Source organism: Micropterus salmoides, unplaced genomic scaffold, assembly GCF_014851395.1.
Source record: "Micropterus salmoides isolate LMB-PRFRI ecotype aquatic unplaced genomic scaffold, ASM1485139v1 Ms_hic_scaffold_3, whole genome shotgun sequence".
Taxonomy (NCBI): domain Eukaryota; kingdom Metazoa; phylum Chordata; class Actinopteri; order Centrarchiformes; family Centrarchidae; genus Micropterus; species Micropterus salmoides.
The window spans coordinates 40880500-40901395 of record NW_024042261.1 but is presented as its reverse complement, the minus strand read 5'-3'; the positions used below and the strand labels follow the sequence as shown (position 1 = coordinate 40901395).

Here is a 20896-nt window from a genome sequence, read left to right as displayed (position 1 = left end):
CTCACCTGAAACAAACCAGGAAACATTTTGTTCTCCTTACTCACTACAGAGAGATGCAGACTGAAAAGCAGACGTTTACATTCACCTTCAGACCAAGCTAACAACTTCCTCTAAGTTCAGTTACAGGAGAGAAAAGTAGAAAACTGCTGCTTCAACCTGCCATTTCAACACTGGTGAGTTTGACTAAAAACACCATTCAGAGTGAAAGTTAGTAGAGATGGGAGGGGAGCAGTGACTGACTGTACTTTCTGTCTGCTGTGTTTATTTGGCAGATTTATGCAACCTAGACAACCTCCACATTGTCTACCAGTCATGTGTCAATGATATTAATACACTGAAATTGTTCCTTTATTAGAGCAAGTCAGCACGACTTTAGCAGAAATAACAAAATTGTACACATTTAGGATAATAACTCTTATCAGCTAGTCACAGTATTAGTGTCTGTGACAAAGGAGAACAGGATTATTTCTGTTGTTTCAAACATCCAGGAAGGAGCTTCCTGTCTTCCTGCAAGATCGTGGAAACATGCAGTAACAGTAACTCTGTGTGTGTGTGTGTGTGTGTGTGTGTGTGTGTGTGTGTGTGTGTGTGTGTGTGTGTGTGTGTGTGTGTGTGTGTGGGCAGCAAGGAGGGAAATTAAATTTCAAATCGTTGGACGGTTTCCTCCCGCCACTTTTTAAACAAATCAATTTCCACCTGACGAGACATCCATCCTCACTGTAAAACCTCATAATCAGTTTAATTCATGACCAACTCATTTCTTTATCATGATCTATCTAATCTTTGTAATTTAATACAGTGAAGTTAAATTTAATTGTCTTGTTCTCACATTCATCCATTTCAGAAGTTTTTGACTCAATTTGACTAGTTCATACACTATTACATCTGAGAGGATAAATATTGTAGTTTCTGACTTTCTTTTTATTTTACAGCCATATTTACTAGTTTGCATAAAAAAAACACTTACTAAAAAATAAAGCCTGCTCCATTACAAGTTAAAGGTTCCCAACCTATGGGTCGCTACCCTCATGTGGCCCTCTGAGGGGCTGTGAGATGATTAAGAAGAGGAAAAAGAAAAAGCCCTTCAACACAAATTTATGTTTTGGACTGTCAGTTTTGCTTTTTTCTGAATTATTGGATAATTTGACCCTAATTTGACAGATATTGTAATGAAACCTTTTGAGTTTAGAGGGGAAATGTGTTTTTGGTGAAACGCCGAACATCTCACAGAGATTAGAAACATGACAAGCAGCCCCAGCTGCTTTTGTCAAGTATTTTTATGTAAAATCTCAGCAGTAACTGGGAGCTTTAGCTGTTAAATACATGTATTTCCCTCTGAAATGTAGTAGAGTATAGTAAGTACAAGTACCTGAACACAGATCTTTGTACAGTTTGAGTAAACATACTCAGTTACATTCCACGACTGCTTACAGAACTGGCAGGAAAGAATAATAATTATTTGTCTCACCACATTTTTTTGTTGATATTGCATGGATTCACTGTCAGACATTGATTATGACACGACTCTGTGTGTTTGCGCGCCAACTTCTTGGCTGGCAGAGACACTTCCGGTCTCTCTCAGTTAAATAAGACTCTTGGCAGGAAGTTTTAGTCACATCTGTCTGTGGACACTGCTGTTCCCTGCTGTTTAAACATTTGATTTTGCTCACCTCAACCAGATTGGTGAGTATTTTTGTGTTTGTACTAGTTTTCTTCTAGCTTTCAGTGCTAAAAATACGTTTTAATCTAGCAGATATTTCATTTCTCTGACTTTTCCTGTTATTGCATGATTTCCATGGAGTGATGTATTGGCGGGAAACCTGCTGGACTGACATTAAAAAATTTTTTTGTAGGTTGTAATGATGAAAGTATCACAATCCACTCCTTTTTTCTTCAGGACTTCTTATGTGCATTTACTGGGATGTTAAAAAGATGAACACATTAGGTTTTTTTGTGGGGTTGTTTGAGCATGTTAGCAGATACTCCAGATTTGTACATCTACATATGTTTTTTTTTCTTGGTCTGCGCATGGATATGTGAATTGCAAAAGATTTATTTTCATGGTATTTCTGTGTATTGTGTAAGTGTATGTGCACACATGTATGTCTGTGTAGGTATGTATAAGACAACACATGTATAAAATAACAATAATAAGTACTTTAGTGCCCTAACACTGTTTTCCAGTTCCCTGCCTTTCAACCACAGACAGTGTACAGATTGATAAGAGCAGAGTAATTCAGAGATATAATATGGTAGCTAATGTAAAGACATTGTTATAATATTATGTTTATTATAATGATTTCTTCTTGGGTGAAGGTGGAAGATTTGGGGGAGATGTGTGAGATCTGTGAGAATGATGTTATGTGTATTAACAGTATGATGTTTATACATCTACTCTGTGTATTAAGGGAAATGTTGTGCAAAGGTTAACATTAATATATAAATAGATAAAGACAAAACGAAATCAACCTAACAAGTAGGAAATATTTTCCTCAAGACTTTTATTCAGGAAATGAGTCAGTTTACTAGAAGGAATTTATTTCCTCACTATGAAGTACTTTTCCTTTCCACCAAATATTTCCTGATATTATAGAAGACTTTCATGTGATTCTTGTTGTATCTTTGAACAGCTGGATAAAGTCAACTACTGATGTGGCTTCCCTATTTTTCCTTTTTCATCTGCGGCCCATTTCTTTTTTCTTCTATATCTTATCTTATTGGCCTGATGGTCGGTCCACCACTTTGGTCCAGACGGAAATATTTGACTATTTAATTGATTAAAATTAAATTTGGTACAGATATTTGTGGTCCACGGAGCTCCTCACTTTTACTCTAGCGCCACCAGGAGGTTAATATATTTTGGTATTGAAGTGAAGATTTGGTAAACACATTCATTTCTTTGGTTTAAGACCAAATTCCTGCAAAACAAATGACATTACCATCAGCCTCAGCTGTATATCCATCCATCGTCAACCGCTTATCCTGCGTACAGGGTCGTGGGTTCAGCTGTATGTTTAATGCTAATTAGCAAATGTTAGTATTTTTACACACTAAACTAAGATGTTAGACATGGTAAACATACCTGCATCAGCATGCTATTGTTCTCACTCTGAGCCAGTTAGTATGCTCATGTTTGCATTTATCTTAAATACAAATATATAAGTACGGCCCCACAGCTGCTAGCATGGCTGTAGACTCCTTGTCTTGTTTAAATCTCTGAAATTATGTGGATATTGTTTTGTTTTTTTTTTAGGAAAAATGAAGATCGCAGCCTTCAATGTCCAGAAACTGGGACTGGACAAACTCAATAATCATGTTGTGCGGACAAATCTTATCAAGGTAACTTACAGTGCTGGATCAGGGTGCGATAAAATCCCTGATGTTAAGTATATTGATTTATTATATTTCATATTTTTGTGATGCTCACACTGTGTGAAAATACAATGAAAAAGGAGCTATGTTTTGTCATATGACTACCACACTGTGTGACATCAGCTCAGATTTGGTGGGACACCTGCACAGTTTCTGTAAAAAGTATGTATTGTTGTTAAAAGAGTCAGAACTGAAGAAAAAATGTCTTCTAGTATCTTCTACCAAGTCCAGTTGCCCTTGACCTCAACCTTCTTTGGATAACTATGACCTGGATGACTGAGAACCTTCACAGACATCTTTAAAAAAAATGCTACTCCTACAAACACATTTTATTATTACTGTATTTGGCTCTGTCTCTTAAATATTAGTATTCATTTTCTATTAACCTTTTTCACTGAAGACATTTTGGCATGAAAATCTAAAAATAATGAAAAAATGATGTCTGAATTCCATTTAGCTGCTCACGTTTCAGGGTCCTGGTGTTGTTCATGCTGGCTCACTGGCTCACAGTCACGGCTTACTGGTCAAAAGAACAGAGTTCATCATTAATGTTGTAACACCCGGGCTTTTCCTTCTCCTGTGACGAGTCAAATTACTGCTGTGAAAAAGTTCTATTGTGTTCTTGTTGCTCTTTCAAACATGTTTATTTATTGTTCTATTGTATTCATCTCTATACATCTTCCACTTTCAATTCTAAGTCTGTTCTAAACTAATATGTAACGCTGGTGTTTTTTTCATACTTTGTTTCATTATATGAGCTAGAGGTGTGTTGGCTTTGTTTGTTGCAGATTGTGTCTCGGTACAGCGTGGTGGTGTTGCTGGAGGTGATGGGTCAGGGTGGCAAGGTCATGTACGAGTTCCTCACAGAACTTAACAACGATAGGTGAGTTCTCCACATGGACAGATACAGTGCTTCCCAGGGGCGTTTTTGGAGATAAACAGCTGAGCAGCAGATGCTACCAACATAATGAGATGACATCACTTATAGAAATTTAGTCCTGCTTAAGATTTTGAAGAAGACAGCTTTGTGCAACAGATGCATTAACACATCTATCTGAAGTCTGACTGTTGATTAGATCTAAACTACAGTAAAGGTGTATCTTTGTGAAACCGGCTGCTACTGAGTAAGTCAAAATAGCTGCTGTCATAAAGGTCTATTTTTCTAATGCAAGTGAGACTACTTAAATGCTTCAAAGAGTATTCACACTTTAACATACATTTATCAAGAAAAGCTGTGTGTCGCAGTTCCATTTGTTTGTGTTTTTGGACAGAAAGAACAGACATCAACCATTCAAAATGAAGTGCAGTAGATCTCTGGGACGAAGATCCTACAAGGAGAAGTTTGTCTTCTTCTACAGGTAAGAAGTGAATAAATCACCCCCACTGAAAAAATAAAACTAAATCAGTATCTGTTCATCGCAGTGTCATTAATTTTCACATGTCTGACACGACTCACCTCTGCCAAATCTGCACAATCCTCGAAATCTGTTGACGTAATAAAACATTTCATAAAAAAAAGTTGTAGTTGTAATTTGATCATGCTGCTGTGGCACCACCTATAGGTGAAATACAATCAAATATTTCAGAATGTGTCTCAAATAGACGTCTCTTTGAATATGGTTACTAATTATTGGGAACGATTTGATTAGATGTACTATAATATACAGTAATTGAGATTATGAGCAACAAAATTACAATCTAGTCCATATATGTGAAACTATCTCGCTAGCCACTGTGTGTGTGTCTCTATCTCAGAAAGGATGAGTTGAAGGTGATCAAGTGCTACCAGTATAAAGAAGGAAAAAAAGACGTGCTCGCCAGAGAGCCTTTCATTCTGTGGTTCAAGAGTCCAAATACAGGTAGGGGTGTTCTTGAACGCCTATCTTTGTGAGGACCAATTTCAGTTTTAGATGTTGGGGGAGTGAAGACATTTTGCTGGGTCTTTACTTAGGGACACACAACTTCAAAGGACTGTCTGGAGGTGTTGGTTTTAAGGTCAAGGTTAGAATTAGGTTAAGGTTAGGATCAGGGTTGGTCATTAAATATTAGGGTATGGCTCTATGCCTCATGTCAATAAAGGTCCTCACAAGAACAGAAGTACAAATGCATGTGTGTGTGTGTGTGTGTGTGTGTGTGTGTGTGTGTGTGTGTGTGTCCACTAGCTAAGCCATGCTTTATTGGGTGTGTTTGTGCTTCCAGTTGTAAAGGACTTTGTGCTGATCCCAGTCCACACCAAACCAAAGGATGCGGAAAAAGAGCTGGACGCTCTGGATGATGTGGTCAAGATGTGAGGCAAAATGGCGCACTGATGTGGGTTAATAATGAAAGAATAGAATAAATATAAAGTATTGTAGCAAAAATTTTAAAATTTGTTAACTACAAATCTACTTGCTGTTACTGGCATTTTAAACTTGCATTCCTTAAAACAGGGGTTGGCAAATACTGTAAAATTGGCATCGGCCCAGTTTTGTTTAAGCCATTAGATGCCGACTAGAACATAGTCAAATTATAGTTTAAAACTAATTGTTAGAAGCTCAATCAGCAGTGCACAGGCCTCTAAATTAGGGGAATTTGTGTTCAATCCCCACAGTACACAAATACAATTTCTCTCCCTCTTCAACAAAGGAATTATGAAGAGACTGCTGAGCAGGCTGGCAACCAAACAATAAAGTTGTGGGCCATAAAACCAAAACGATGAGCTAAAAGAAGCTGACAAGCTCTGCAGAGCTGTGGGGTGTGATAATCATCAGATTACATATAATTTTTTTTGTTTGTTTGACATAGAAAATAATTGTGAAGCAATTTCTAAGAATTTTCAGAATGTTTAGGTGTTGTTACATGTGGTCTTCACCGCGAGGCGGATCAGCTGTCCTGCCTGTCTCCCTGTAGCGCTTTTTTAGGCATCTAAATGGTACAGAAATACTAATTTATTGCCCTGGCAACGTCGGCAGTCCTTATGCCTCCTTGCAACATGCCTAAGGCACATTCACGCAAGTGAGCAGAGACCCTTGGTGACCTGTAACCTAACCTACTGTTTTGTTGTAGTAATTTGGATTTTTACAGAATTATCTTTAAAGTATAGTGTCCTGAAAAGGGCATGTTTCTTTTTCGTTGAGTTTAGTTTGGTAGTATGCGGATAGGAGCAAACCCAAATGTCAGACTTGATGTGGGGAGGCTATGGCTATTGGCTATAAACAGTATTACTGCAGATCTGGTAGATAATCTGATCCAAAATGAATCAGTTGTTTGTTATTGTACTTCTGTGTGGATAATATACATTACTTAATGTCCAGAATATTTCCTATATTAACTGTTGACTTATGACTCTGGAGGATTTAAATACAATTGACTGTTATACTTTTATGTTACTGATGGTGTTTGTGGTGATAATTATGTTTATGTTTTTCTGCAGAACATTATGATTTTGGGGGATTTTAATGCAGATGGACGTTACCTCCCCAAGAAGAAGAAGAAAAAGCTGCTCATTTACTCTCCTCCGTACCAGTGGCTGATAAACGATGATGTCGACACCACGACAAGTGACAATACTGACCACACCTATGACAGGTACCTTTACATCTTGTTTTGTAACTACAAGACATTAAACTTCATGTCAACTGAGGAAATATAGTTTCTTTTACTGAACTTACAACACAACAGAAGTAAGTGGAATTTATTATGTAGTGTTTACAGCAGTGAAACACATCATAAAATATTTCTAGGGATTGAAATGTCGGTTCTTCTGTTGGTCCACCACTTTTGTCCAGACTGAAATATTCAACTATTGGATGGATTGCGATGAAATTTGGTACCAATATTTCTGATCCTAAGAGGATGAATCTTAATGACTTTAGTGAGCCCATGACTTTTCATCTAGCGCCGCCATCAGATTGTGACTACATTTTCTGCCAACAATCGTGTTTGGTGATGACATGTATAAAGCTGTTGTTCCCAACTCAGCAAAGTCTTTCGACTTTCAGAACGCTTATAATCTGCCTGATGCCAAAGTAAGACACGTTGCATTGAGGTTTTGACTCAGAGTAGTTACAAAATTTTAATAAAAAAACATTTAAAGTAATTTTTACACCTTACTGGTCTGAAAAGAGATTTTTGACTTGTTTTCTCTCAGACTCAAGACATCAGTGACCATTACCCTGTGGAGGTGGAGCTGAAGGAGCTGGACGGGGATGATGACGATGATGACGATGATGACGATGACGATGAAGAAGAAGAGGATTAACATCAAACAGATGAGCCCAGAAGACACCCAACAAGAAGAACGGTAGTATTTTATTTTAACGAAACTGTATCAGTAATTGATTCCTTCACGTGTGTGTCTGTGTCTGTGTCATTTGTCTGTTTAGACACTCTACAATGAGTTTATCATCAAAAAATCATGGTCTTAGTTTAATTCATATAAAGTTTATAATGAGCAGGAGTGTTTGTTGTATAAACAGGTAGTCGAAACCACAGCCTTACTCTAACTAACCTTACCTAACTAAAGTGCCTTTGTTGACTAAAACTAACCACATGCAGGACTGAGGATACGATCCTCAAAGGCACGTGTTTTTGTACGGCGACCATCCAACCTGATCACCTCCCTACAACACCTGGATCCTACATAAATGCAGCACTTCCAACATTACAAAAATATTACCTATGATCAGCAGTAGACGAAGTATTCAGATAGCAATACCGCACTATAAAAGTACTCAATTACAAGTAAAAGTTCTGCATTGAAAAAGCCACAGTACACGACCTGCTCAGCAGCAAACAGCCGACAGACTCAATTAGCGATTAGCTGGATCATTTAGGTATTTCCCTCATAAGCTGGAGACTAAAAACAGAGCTACAAGAGAGAGAGAGAGATCATGTTTCTCTGTAAATACTGGAGGTCAACACATAATTCAGTTATTGCAAGTTTAAGCAAAAACATGCAGGTTTTAACAGCAAAAATGTATGTAAATATATTTAGGCTACTACAGGTAGTAGTACTGAAATACTGTGTGGCATGAAATGTGAAAGAACCTCATATTTGTAGGTACTTTCTTGAATAAATGCACTTAGTAACATTTTACCACTGCCTGTGAATTATAATCCAAACCGCAAGTTTGGGGAAACAAATACAAGAAGCTGCTTGTTTGTCTGTTTCAGCCTGTGAATGCTGTCGTTTTTTAATTCTGCCACAAGGGGTCATCAAAGTCAGGAGCTTTAATTATGGCTGCTGGTCTCAGATGTTGACTGAGCTTCTCTAAAAAAAAAAAAAAAACTTGACTCAACAGTTTTTTCTGTTTGTTTTTGTCTTTTTGTAAATTAACCACTAACAGTCAGAGAAGGAAGGATGTCCCTACAGCTGCAACGATAACCTCAAGATGATGACACATACGCAGATGCATGGCAGAGCACATTAGCCTAAACACATACAGCATTATATCACTACTTACTTATAATCATCCTCATATTGCTTATGGCTTTGGATTTGTATTATCTGAAATAAACTAATCATGAAAGGTTTTTTTGTGCTTTCTTTGTTTTTATATAAAGACTGTTTCTGTTTCATTGAAAAGTTCTCTGCTGTGTTTAGTTGTTCAAAAGAGAACATGGCTGTTTTTAAAGGCTTGGTTTACTCAAATTACACAAATATCTTTTACCTCTTGTGGTATAAACTGTCCATTGTAAGTTTAGGACATGTGGCTTGTTTAATAAAATCAAACACAGATGCAGGGATATGACCTACACTTAATAGGGATCAGCAACAATACGATCTTACATATTGTAGTACAGTTTTTAACCACATATTGAAGTAATTGTTTCCACAGTTTAGCAGTGACTTCGAGTAAAATGTCGAAACTGCAGAGTGACAACAACTTTTTGAAAAGCAGCTCATAGTTTCTCCTCATAAAACCACTTATAGATTTTACATTTCTGTTCATTTATAGATTAAACAAACATGATACATCATGTTTTTGAGGTGTATGGTGTATTATCAAACTTTGGCTGTATCGGTACTAGCTGTTTCCCCCTGCCTCCAGTCTTTATGCAAAACTGACAACGTCCAGATACAGCTGTGTACACGTGAAATTTATAATGATCTTCTCTCTGAAAGAAAGCAAACATGCATATTTCTTCATGAAGGAATACATTTTAGTTTTGATTAAGGATCAAGGTAATTCATTTATCATGTTATAAGGTTGTACAACGAAATGAATCCCTTCATGCTACAGAAATCTAACATAACAGATAATCAAATATAGGCTAGGCTACATTAAAATATGGGAACATACAGAATAAAATACAAAATAGCCATAAGCTATATTCATACACGTGCTCACGCAGGAAATTATTCTGCAGTAATTTAAATTTTGCCTGGGAGAATGTAAACAGCAGCAACAAGATAGTCATGATAATGTTGTGTTCCCGCCCCATCCAGGCAGCTATTGGTCGGTTTCCACAAAGGTGATATTGAAGACTGCATCGACTTCGTGAAAAGTTGAACATGTTTTAGCAAAAGGACCCGATGAGGCAGACCTTCCGTCCTTGTAGTAGGCTATTTTCTCTTTGGATGCTCTCTACTTTTAGGGTCACAAACGCTAGCAGCTGGTAGGGATGGATTTTACCTTAAGCTTTGTTGTGTTATCATCTGACTCTATTGGTTTGCTCTTTGCGCCGTTTTGGAGCCAGGCTTTGTGAGGTTAATGTTGCTTAGACACGCTGCCGACAGGGAGAAAAGCAAGCTGGCGAGAAGGGGAACAGGTGAGCGTAACGTGGTGCCCCCTGGGTAATGCAGTTTATTTAGGAACCCAAGGAACCTGAGATGGAAAGGGAAGAAAATACAGACAACCTGGGAGAAGCGCTGGAAAAAGTCGCGGTAGGCCTACACCAGAGGCTTCACTGCGACCAACTTCATGAGGTTATCTGATTACCCGTTGCTTGGCCAGCCTGAGTCCTTGACAGGTATCGTCCTCTCCTCCTGGGCGATCAGCACCCGCCTGGTCCGGTACACCTGGCCTGGTGGATGCTACTCCTAAAGCCCCTGCTTTTTAATCCAAAACCTACTTTTCCGGTGACCGTAGGCCATATAGGCCTAGTTTTTTTTAGCACAAAAATCTAATAGACCTGATCCGATTTTCAAGCCATAAATAAGAAACACTGACCGCATTTAATTTTTAATCTGTCCGATGTGTGTAACCAGGAAGTTACTTGACTGAATCAAATAATAAGCCTATAGACCAAACCGATTTTAAGGCAGGCCTAATGAATATAGCCTATGAGCTTGAACGTCAATGTTTTTTTCCCCCTCAATAAAATATTTTGTAAAATGTCGCGTTAAAAATCTTCACTTGCGTGAACAGATAAACTCGTACAAGAAGCAGGAAGTATAGGCTACTGTTGCCTTGGATACAGAGAGACTGCGGAAGGTGAGCCACGTTTTTGTTTACAATGGTGAAAATTAAGTTCGCCGAATTAAACTAATAACACTTCATATCATGCTGTTTGCCATTAGGCCTCAGAGACCAACGGGATATCTTTAGTGTTCCCGTTTGGATACACACACAGTGAGTTAACGTTAACAATGTGTGCTGCAAATTGAGCCTCGTTTTTATTTTCCCAAAATACTTTGTTGTTGAATTGTTCTAAATGTTCAGGATGGTAACTAATAATAGTAGGCTTATCGTGTTGAAGAGATTTTTATTGTATTTGACGTTTTGCACTTCAATACAATATTTTGTCCACACATGTTTACTTATTTTAATTTGTTCTTTTAATCCATGAAGTTGGTGCTTCATACTGTGACTGCATTTGCATTGTTTTCTTTTGTATGTAACCTGCTTTTGGAGGCATAATTTATTTTTGAGGACTGAATAATAAACATATATATATGGTCTACATATGTACGGTTGTTTAGATCTATTTATCTTTTGAATTAAAATTTTAAACACATGAATGTAATAAACTGTAAGATAGGCTGCTGCAATGTTATTTAATGTTAATAATGTAAATAAAGTAGACAAAGAAATGGCAATGCTAGGTTGATGCTATTCAGATGTGTGTGTCAAACAAGTCTGGACACACCACTGAGTTAGAAAGAGCAGCACCTGCATGGCAACCATTGCCATAGTCAAATAAACTGCCAAATAATCTGTTTTCTACAGAGTTTGCAGACAGCAGAGTGCTGTGGTGTTTAAGGTAAAGGCCCAGCAGCTCTTACAGGCAGGAAACACTTACATGTCTTGATAACGTAAAGCGACTGTTTGGTGTGTTATAGATTGCAGCATGCTGTGTGTGTGTTTGTGCATGTGTGTGTGTGTGTGTGTTGATGTGTGTGTATACCAGTTTTGTGGCCAACAGAGACACTTCCTGTTTCTCAGGGCTTCTTCAGTTGCCCTGTTGTCAGCAGAGTTCAGTATCACTCTGTCTGCTGATAGGAACTGCTGCCACTTCAAACAGACTGGTGAGTTTGTTTTACTTTCTACACTTTTCTGGACTGAAAAGTACTTTTGAATCTTTGTTTTTACTTGGTATTTTACACTTGATAAAACCTCTAGTAACTTTGTCCGCGTTCGACTGAATGGAAATCCGAGTACTTACAGAAAAAAAACTGCTTTCAGTTCAGTTTCATTTTAAAGACCGCAAAATGAAACTGAATTGCTCTTTGTTGTTGTATTTCTTTTTAATCATCACAATGTACAGTTTTAAGGGAACTTAGGTATGAAGTACTTTGTTCTTTTACTGTACTAAATTTCAGAGGGAAAAATGTACTTTTCCCTCTGAACCACATTTATTTAACAGCTGTTGTTACTAGTTACTTTACAGGTTTAAGAAGCTAACACCAAACATGCCATTATCTTGTAAAATATGAGATGAAAATGCCCATAAAGTTGTTTAAATTTGCACCAGCTCGACTAGCTGTGATGTTAAAATCCTACTTGTATTTATTGTAATGCAGTATTTTCAAATTGTGGTATTTTTTAAGGACTTCTTCCTCCACCAAGCATTATTAAGGTTTCAAAAAAGCATTCAGCCCTTCATACCTATATCAAAAACAAAAAACTGCTTGAAGACACGTGTTAAATAAATCGTGATCTTACAGAAGTTAAAGTGAAATCTTTTAAAGTCTGATGATGTTCCTACCTGCATGTGGAGGTAGTGTCTCATTATGCATAATACTTCCTCTCAACTTGATTAAGGTTGATTGTAAAACAAATATTCAAAAATGTTTTCTGCATGATTCCCTTTTCACTTCAACTCTTATCTTTATAAATAAAGTCACCTCTGCTGTATGCTGAGGCCATTATCACAGGTCTGACCTAGATTAGATTTACTGTTAAAGTGTCACGCCGACATTTTCACTTCCAACAAAACCAGCTGCAGTGTTTTTTTATCAGTGTTGATTTTTTAGTTTCACATGCCTCAATTTCTTTTTTATTTTGCATCTGTTCCCCATTTTCTCCCTCTATCTATATATTTTTTTCAATTTGTACAGCATTTTCCTTTTATTCATCTTGTAAAACATCACAAATCACCTGAAGTGAAAAATGAAGATAGCTGCTTTCAATGCAAAGAACCTGGGAATGAAGAAAACCGCAGACCAGGCTGTCGTCAAAACCCTCACCAAGGTAACGCCTTGATTATTACTTTATTGATAGGACACTAATGATAATGACAACATATTCACCCAGTAGGCCTATGTGCAATGCGTAGCATTAAAACAACATGTTGTGTTGCTTCTAGATCATGTCTCAGTACAGTGTGGTGGTGATTCTGGAGGTGGTGGATAAGAGCGGTAAGGCCATGGAGAAGTTACTTCAAGACCTCAACAGGTGAGTTCTCTGTGAAACATGAGCTCTTTTTTTCTTACATGTTAAACATTTCTGTTTTCCACAATTTAACAACTTAGAATATTATAATGAAGCCCCAAATAATTGAAAAAAAGTGCGGTTGATTTGTTAGTAAAAGAAACATGATGACAGACAAGGAGCACGCCTGAATAAAAAAAACTAAATGATGTCTGGCAGAGCCTTAATTTCAGGCCAGCAAGTATAAAGAGGCTGAGTAGCTGTAATGTTAACAGAAACATTTTGATCTAACAGAGGAAATACTGATGATATAGCTTTCAGTTTGTCTGGGAGTTGGAACTTCAACACATGAACTCATTAAAATCATCATCAGGTCAAACAGTTTTACTTAAGTTTATGACTAAATAAATACCTACAAAACCAATGACATCCCCCTCTTCTTCAGCTGTACTTTGTGTTTAGTGCTAATTAGAAAATATTAACTATGATGATAGATGTCATTTACACTGGTGGCGCTGGGAAATGTCCCCTCCACATTTTGAAGTGGCTGATTTTTTTCCCCCATTACTTGAAAGCATTTGTTAAAAATGTTCTGAAAAATAACTTGCACCAAGAAATATTAATTAACAAATTAAAATGCTTTGAGAAAGGTGTATTTGCACAATAAGAAAACCTGCAATACAATTTGAATATAGTTTCCCTTCATATAAAAATGACATTTCCCCCGTAAATTGGTGCAAAAAAATGTCACCACCACCATGTCGTTGTGGTATTTAAAACCACAAACTTAGTAAAATGTAATTACACATCTGACACACAATCAAACGTCATGTAACATTATAGAACTCTTCTTTGGTGTTGTTTCTGTTTCCCCTCAGCTCCAACCAAACCCGTCCCTACTCCATGACCTCCAGCAGCCAGCTGGGACGAGACACCTACAAGGAGAAGTTTGTTTGTTTCTACAGGTACGAGAGCCAGCTTCACTGTCTACCCTCTAAAGCAGTAGCTCACTCGAAAATAAAAGCCATTATGAAGTGTAGCCATATGTTTGCAGCACATGTAGTTCTCTGGTGCTGGTTATGATATAGCATGTATTGAAGAGAGGTTGACGGCACTCTAAGCTTTTATTACAGATGGTCTTTGTCAAAGCAAGTTCATGACACGTATACAAATATATCACTGTCTTGTTACATATGTGTGTGTCTCAGAAAGGATGAAGTGAAGCTGACAGATTGTTACCAGTATGAAGATAATCAAGTTGGAGATGTGGACGCCTTTGCCAGAGAGCCCTTCGTTCTGCGCTTCAGCTGTCCAACTACAGGTCGGTGCTCCACACAATCTCTGTAAATATTATATCTTTTTGTCTGAAAGCATTCGTTTGTTTGTATACTGTGTCTGTCTATTCCAGTTGTGAAAGACCTGGTACTGATCCCCGTACACACCAAGCCAGAGGACTCGTTGAAGGAGCTGGACGAGCTGCATGACGTGGTCGATGCTGTCAGGAAGAAGTGGGGAACTGATGTAGGTTTGATAGTTTGACTCTGTACAAACCAAACATGTGAGGGTGGAACGAGTTTGTTGCGTTCGTGACTCAGAATTTACTGCCTGACTCCGATTACACCTTTTTCATGGTATTCAAATGAAATTCAAAGCAGGTTAAATTTACAACAGAATGTTTTTCACTGCTGCTATAACAACAGATTTGCTTACCTAAATTCTTACAAAACACTGAACTCAGAGTCACATTTTGGGCTCTATTTCTGTGTAGCAGCTCAGTGTATCAGGGATGCAATTTTGTTGTGACGTACTTGGATGCAGGGTGGGATCAGAAAGGCTGTGACTTCCATGGCAACACTATCAGTCTCTTTCTCACACTCAAGTTGCTCATCACAGCCACGTTTCTACAGCTGTCGAATGCAACTCAATGTTCATTTACTCAAGTAACTGTACGACTGCAATTTTGACATACTTTTATTATTTCAAGGGGAAATATTTTACTTGACACAATTGACACAAAAAATGTGATATCCTTAAATAATATGATGCAGTACTAAACTACTAATCTAGCCAGTGGTCTAGAAAGTTTCTTAAATTGGCTATAAATTGATGATTTACAACATTAAAATGCATTTATGAATTGTTAGTGAAAAAAATAATAATATAATATACTATATTAAATAACACTGAATAATGAGTACATTTGATACTTTTAATTGCATTTTGCTGATAATACATTATTTTCTGTCCAGCTCTGCAGGACCATGAGTTATTCTGACCCTCACCTGTACACACACACACACACACACACACACACACACAGGCAATCACTGTACAAAAGTCCTGGTACTGTTATTTAAAGACTTAACTTTAAACTTAACTTAACACCAAACCACTGGAGGTCAACAAAACAAGTTTTTCAGGGGCGATTAAGTTAGTGTTTAATGGATGCCAACTTTAGGAATGAGCATCAGCATCTATAGAACAACTTATGATAAAATAATTGAAGTAATAAATTCCCGAAAAGATTTGTTTCTATCATGACATTATTATACAGATTATTTCTTTCGCAGAACATAATGATTTTAGGGGACTTTAATGCAGATGGACGGTATCTCTCCAAGAAGAAGAAGGATACGATCCGCATCTGCTCCGCCCCTTACCATTGGCTGATAGCTGATGATGTCGACACAACGTCTAGTAACCTTAATGACAACACCTACGACAGGTAAGCCACATCTCATTGCATATTTTTATCTTGTGTAATTGATAAATTGTTGTTAAAGACTGTGATGCATCAACAGGATCGTGGTGTATGGACAGACCATGCTGGACGGCGTCGTCCCCGGCTCTGCCAAGTCTTTCAACTTCCAGAAAGCGTTCAACCTGACTGATGAGGAAGTAAGGGTGACTCATGTTTGTGTTGATCACTACAGTTTAACACCAGGGCCAGGGTATTGAGAATATTTCTTTAATTGCTTTACAAGACCCTCGGTGTGAGTGACCACTACCCTGTGGAGGTGGAGCTGAAGACCAACAAGAAACAGAAAGCACCAAGACAAAGGAAGACAGCTGTTCCCGCAAGGACAACATCCACCAAAGGAAAAACTCAGAAGAAAGGTATCACTCACATATACTGTGTTTATATTTGGCTTTCACCTTTTTGCATTTCACATTTTGCATGAGTGGAATAATTAAATGAAAAGAATGAATGCATCATACATGATCACACTTCTATTAGATTCCATTTAATTCAGTTTGATCGATCACAGTATCAATACACTGTGATGCACAGTGGTGAAAGAAGTACTCAGATGTTTTAATTAAGTAAAAGTACCATGCAACAATTTAAGAATACTGTAGTTACAAGTAAAAATACAGAAGTATTATTATATCAAAATATCACAAGTAAAAGAAAAATATGAATTATTATTATTATATTACAGATTGTTAATGCTGATGCATCAATTTTAAAGCAGCATTTTACTGTTGTAGCTGCTCAAAGTGGAGCTAGTTTTAATATATGAAATCATCGGAAAAGTTTAGTGGGGAATTGTATTTGTAGTGGAACATCTGTGAAGGCCAACCAAACACTTTGTAAGGCTGTAATGCTGGAAACCAGTGGTTTAATCTTGTTTCATAAACGTATGTTTATGTATAATCTTAATCTGTATCAGATGTACAACTTTGGTAAAAAATTACTACATAAAATTAAAATAAAATACAGTTACAGTGCAGTAATAAGTTCCCTTAAACATTCATCAGAAACTAAACTCACAGCAGCTTGTGATACTCACAGACAGAAGAATAATTAAACCCACCATTAATGCTTTTAATGTTTGAATTTTCATTATTTACTTTACATTTCAATTGTGTTCTGTTAATGTGAATTAAACACTAACAGGACCACAGAAGAAGAACACTGAGCCAGCAGCACCACAGAAGAAGAGAAGACAACAAAAGGGAACAGAGGACAGTCATCAGACGCACCAACAAAGAGAAGACGTTTGAACAAATGAAGAACAGACTTTAAAGGATGTTGCATCAACCAGTAATTTTAAAGATGTCTTACTGTTTCAACATTATAATTTGGAGGGTGTTGCAGCTTTGATACCAGAAAGTACAAAAAACCTCCAAATAAATCTACTGTGACACTTTGATAAAATAAAAAAGGTTTAAAGATACCTGCTTTAAAAGCATCATCTAGTCAGAGAATACAAAATGACAAAGAATCTGGACATTCTTTGTCAGAAGTGTAAATTATATTTTTTCTAGACATTTGTATTCATGATGAGCTTTTTGTCCAATTGGCAAAATGAAATGTCTTAATGTTTAAACATGCATATTCTGTAAATTAATGTAAAATGGAGACATCCAGGTGGGCCCTGATAGAAATGGTCACCCTTCCAAAATTCTCCTGATCTGTATGTTGATGAGCAGTTGAATGCGTTATGAACGAGAGATTAGTTCTCCAGCTCCCGGAGTTTAAAGGAGGTTTAGATCCTCCAAATTTTCACCATTACCGCTGAACCTGTAACATCGCTAGACTCGTCTGTTGTAACACTTTTTTATTGAACATTCATTCAGTGGTTGTTTGTGCTATTCATCTCAAACTTTGATAAAAAGCTACCCATATTCTTATTTAAAAGAGTTTGTTATTTAGACATCGACAACATAATCCCAGAATGTGGGATTACTGTTGCAGCGTGTTTCTGTTTCTCCAGTAACACACCAAGGTGTCTATAAAAGACAAATAAAATAAGCATACATAAAAGAACGGTTTAAATTAAACAATTGGCCTTTTACTTTGATAATTGTATAAAAGAGACTCATGAACGCTGGGCGAAGTTTAATGTGATTTTGACTGACAAAGACCAAGTCTGGGAAGATGTAGATTTAGAATAGTTTATTGCATGGTATGGAGGTGAGCCGAAATGATGCAGGGATGGGGAAATGTTCGAGGGGTGATGGATGAAAGGAGGAATGGGGTCCGTGGCTTTTGGATGTAGGAGGGGGTTTGGGGAGGGATGTGAAAACTGAGTCAAAGGAGAAGGGAACGAAAAAGGGGTTCTTAAGTACTTTAAGAGCAGTGAACACCATCCGTCTACATTGTCAGCAGTAAATCAGTACTTTGGAATGGACACACCCATGTGAAGTGACAACATTCAACAGAGGAGGTCTGAAAAAGCTCCACCCCTCACCTGCCTACCCAGAGATAAACCAGGAAACAGTTTGTTCCCCTTCTTCACTTCACTTAGCTTCAAGAGAGACACGCGGACTGAAGAAGAGATGATCAGACTCACCTTCAGACCAAGCTAAAGACTTCTTCTGAGCTACAGGAGAAAAAATAAGAAAACTACAACACTGCTGCTTCAACCTGCTGACGCTCCACACACTGAAGGTGAGTTTGACTAAAAACACGATTCAAGGTGAAAGGGAGGGGAGCTAGGACTGATTGTCCTTTCTGTGTTTTCAGCTTCACTCAGAGACAAAATGGCTTCCAGGTCAGTGGAGGAACTCTGTTGTCCAGTCTGTCAGGACGTCTTTAGAGATCCTGTTCTTTTGTCATGTAGCCACAGCTTCTGTAAAGACTGTCTGATGAACTGGTGGAGACAGAAACAAGCACGTGAGTGTCCAGTTTGTAAGAAAAGATCTTCAAGGGAAGACCCACCTTGTAACCTGGTGTTGAAGAACCTGTGTGAGGCCTTCTTTTTGGAGAGAGATCAGAGAGCTTCAGAGGCTCTCTGCAGTCTGCACTCTGAGAAACTCAAACTCTTCTGTCTAGACCATCAGCAGCCAGTGTGTGTCGTCTGCAGAGATTCAGAAAAACACAGCAACCACAGATTCAGACCCATCGATGAAGCTGCACGACAACACAAGAAGGAACTTCAGGAAACTCTGGAGTCCTTAAAGGAGAAGTTAAAGGTTTGTGAACAAGTTAAAGTGAAGTTTGATCAAACAGCAGAACACATTAAGGTCCAGGCTCGACACACAGAGAGGCAGATTAAGGAGCAGTTTAAGAAGCTTCACCAGTTTCTAGATGAGGAAGAGGAGGCCAGGATGGCTGCACTGAGGGAGGAAGAGGAGCAGAAGAGTCAGATGATGAAGGAGAAGATGGAGGCTCTGAGCAGAGAGATAGCAGCTCTTTCAGACACAGTCAGAGCCACAGAGGAGGAGCTGAGAGCTGAAGACGTCTCATTCCTGCTCAGCTACAAAGCTGCAGTGGAAAGAGTCCAGCAGCGCCCCCTGCTGGATGATCCACAGCTGCCCTCAGGAGCTCTGATAGACCAGGCCAAACACCTGGGCAACCTGACCTTCAACATCTGGAACAATGACGAGGTCTCTTACACTCCTGTGATTCTGGATCCAAACACTGCTCATCCAATACTCATCTTGTCTGAAGATCTGACCAGCGTGAGACGAGGAGAGAGACAGCAGCTTCCTGACAATCCCGAGAGGTTTGAGAAATACTGGTCTGTTCTGGGTTCTGAGGGCTTTAAGTCAGGGACTCACAGCTGGGATGTTGATGTTGGAAACAGTACAGACTGGGAAATGGGTGTGTTAGCAGAGTCTGTCCAGAGGAAGGGACTCATACAGTCTGGATTATGGGGAATATGGTTCAATAAAGGTAAATACTCAGCACGGTCACCACCAGCTCCAGTCACTTCTGTAAGAGTCCAGACGAAGCCCCAGAGGATCAGAGTGAATCTGGACTGGAACAGAGGAAAGCTGTCGTTCTGTGATCCTGATACTAACACACACATACACACCTTCACACACACTTTCACTGAGAGGCTGTTTCCATACATTACAACTGGGGATGAACTGAAGATATCCCCAATGAAGGTCTGTGTGACCGTAGAACAAAGCAGTTAGAGATAAAGATTACGGTTATATTCATTATGTTTATTTCTTAAAGGGGAAAGTCTCAGAATTTAACCTGTTCAGCTGCACCAGCTCCCCCTGCTGTCTCATTAACCAAAGATATTTTTGTAACATATAGACAAATATGTCACCACCTAAAACATTTGTGTTGTGTAAAATCATATCCACAAAAATACAGTGTTATTTGCAAATACACACAATTTAATCTGTACAATTTATTTGTGTATATATTTACAGATCTCTGCAGTACACATTGGACATAATTACACAAATGTGTAAAAAGAAAGTTACACATGTAACATGACCCACAAATTGACAGGAAGTAATCTGCAAATGTGTAAATACAGTTTTGTGAGTACACATCACCATGTGTTTTTGTGGATATGATTTTATACATCACAAATGTAAAAATACACATTTGCAGATAGTGAAATATTTGCGCATCATTGTACACATTTGTAGGGGTTACAAATATTAAAGTCCAATTAAAACTTCCATAGTTGTCGACCTTTTCCTATTACAAATTATTTCACTTAGTTTCTGCTCTTTAAGTTTGGTATGTTTAGCCTTTTCTTTAATCAATAATGTGTCATTTTAAATTGGAGCCGTGAAAACCAGCAACTACTTTGTATAAACTGAAAAAAACAATTTCATGTGTTCAATAAAACTTTATTTTAAATGCTAGTCCAAATCATAAAGTTTCCAACATTAAAATGAGTAATTACAAAGTATACGTATGAAATATTTGTACAATGTTCTGTTTGATGTGATAAAGCGATGGCACGGCAAGCGTTTGTGTAATCTTGTGAGACTTGGTGCAATTCAAACACGGCAGTGCACAGCTA

At 37.9% G+C, this 20896-nt stretch overlaps 3 protein-coding genes and 1 long non-coding RNA gene across 6 annotated transcripts; all 4 read left to right on the top strand.

Annotated features, from left to right (window-relative positions):
* The first annotated feature begins 1 nt into the window (after position 1).
* Positions 2-5682, top strand: LOC119883353 (deoxyribonuclease-1-like 1). Its single transcript, XM_038693957.1, has 6 exons — positions 2-173; positions 3254-3339; positions 4161-4255; positions 4644-4730; positions 5128-5231; positions 5572-5682. Exons 2-6 carry the CDS (start codon positions 3259-3261, stop codon positions 5661-5663), a joined length of 459 nt encoding a protein of 152 aa, XP_038549885.1. The 5' UTR covers positions 2-173; positions 3254-3258; the 3' UTR covers positions 5664-5682.
* Positions 5683-6790: 1108 nt separating this feature from the next.
* On the top strand, positions 6791-8887 carry LOC119883354. The gene is made up of 3 exons (XR_005440627.1): positions 6791-7379; positions 7502-7654; positions 8700-8887. It is a non-coding gene; the product is annotated as an uncharacterized LOC119883354 (long non-coding RNA).
* Positions 8888-9859: 972 nt separating this feature from the next.
* LOC119883351 (deoxyribonuclease-1-like) lies at positions 9860-17943 on the top strand. Of its 3 annotated transcripts, none has more exons than XM_038693956.1 (12): positions 9860-10790; positions 10877-10928; positions 11742-11824; positions 12857-12989; positions 13105-13193; positions 14048-14134; positions 14378-14490; positions 14578-14690; positions 15740-15894; positions 15971-16067; positions 16154-16286; positions 17071-17943. In XM_038693956.1, exons 4-12 carry the CDS (start codon positions 12909-12911, stop codon positions 17175-17177), a joined length of 975 nt encoding a protein of 324 aa, XP_038549884.1. In that variant the 5' UTR covers positions 9860-10790; positions 10877-10928; positions 11742-11824; positions 12857-12908; the 3' UTR covers positions 17178-17943. The 3 variants fall into 3 exon arrangements, with proteins under 3 accessions (XP_038549884.1, XP_038549883.1, XP_038549882.1); XM_038693955.1 differs by having other exon boundaries at positions 11722-11824; XM_038693954.1 differs by having other exon boundaries at positions 10877-11824.
* Positions 17944-18337: 394 nt separating this feature from the next.
* LOC119883350 (nuclear factor 7, brain-like) lies at positions 18338-20546 on the top strand. Its single transcript, XM_038693953.1, has 2 exons — positions 18338-18567; positions 18643-20546. Exon 2 carries the CDS (start codon positions 18660-18662, stop codon positions 20040-20042), a length of 1383 nt encoding a protein of 460 aa, XP_038549881.1. The 5' UTR covers positions 18338-18567; positions 18643-18659; the 3' UTR covers positions 20043-20546.
* Positions 20547-20896: the final 350 nt, after the last annotated feature.

What these genes read in the sequence shown, in the direction of transcription:
- LOC119883353 (XM_038693957.1), top strand. Translation starts at nt 3,259, where the DNA reads ATGAAGATCGCAGCCTTCAATGTCCAGAAACTGGGACTGGACAAACTC. An exon ending in TGCGGACAAATCTTATCAAG is followed by an intron (nt 3,340 to 4,160) that starts GTAACTTACAGT and finishes TGTTTGTTGCAG; the next exon opens with ATTGTGTCTCGGTACAGCGT. An exon ending in AAGTTTGTCTTCTTCTACAG is followed by an intron (nt 4,731 to 5,127) that starts GTAAGAAGTGAA and finishes TCTCTATCTCAG; the next exon opens with AAAGGATGAGTTGAAGGTGA.
- LOC119883351 (XM_038693956.1), top strand. Translation starts at nt 12,909, where the DNA reads ATGAAGATAGCTGCTTTCAATGCAAAGAACCTGGGAATGAAGAAAACC. An exon ending in TTACTTCAAGACCTCAACAG is followed by an intron (nt 13,194 to 14,047) that starts GTGAGTTCTCTG and finishes GTTTCCCCTCAG; the next exon opens with CTCCAACCAAACCCGTCCCT. An exon ending in AAGTTTGTTTGTTTCTACAG is followed by an intron (nt 14,135 to 14,377) that starts GTACGAGAGCCA and finishes TGTGTGTCTCAG; the next exon opens with AAAGGATGAAGTGAAGCTGA.
- LOC119883350 (XM_038693953.1), top strand. Translation starts at nt 18,660, where the DNA reads ATGGCTTCCAGGTCAGTGGAGGAACTCTGTTGTCCAGTCTGTCAGGAC.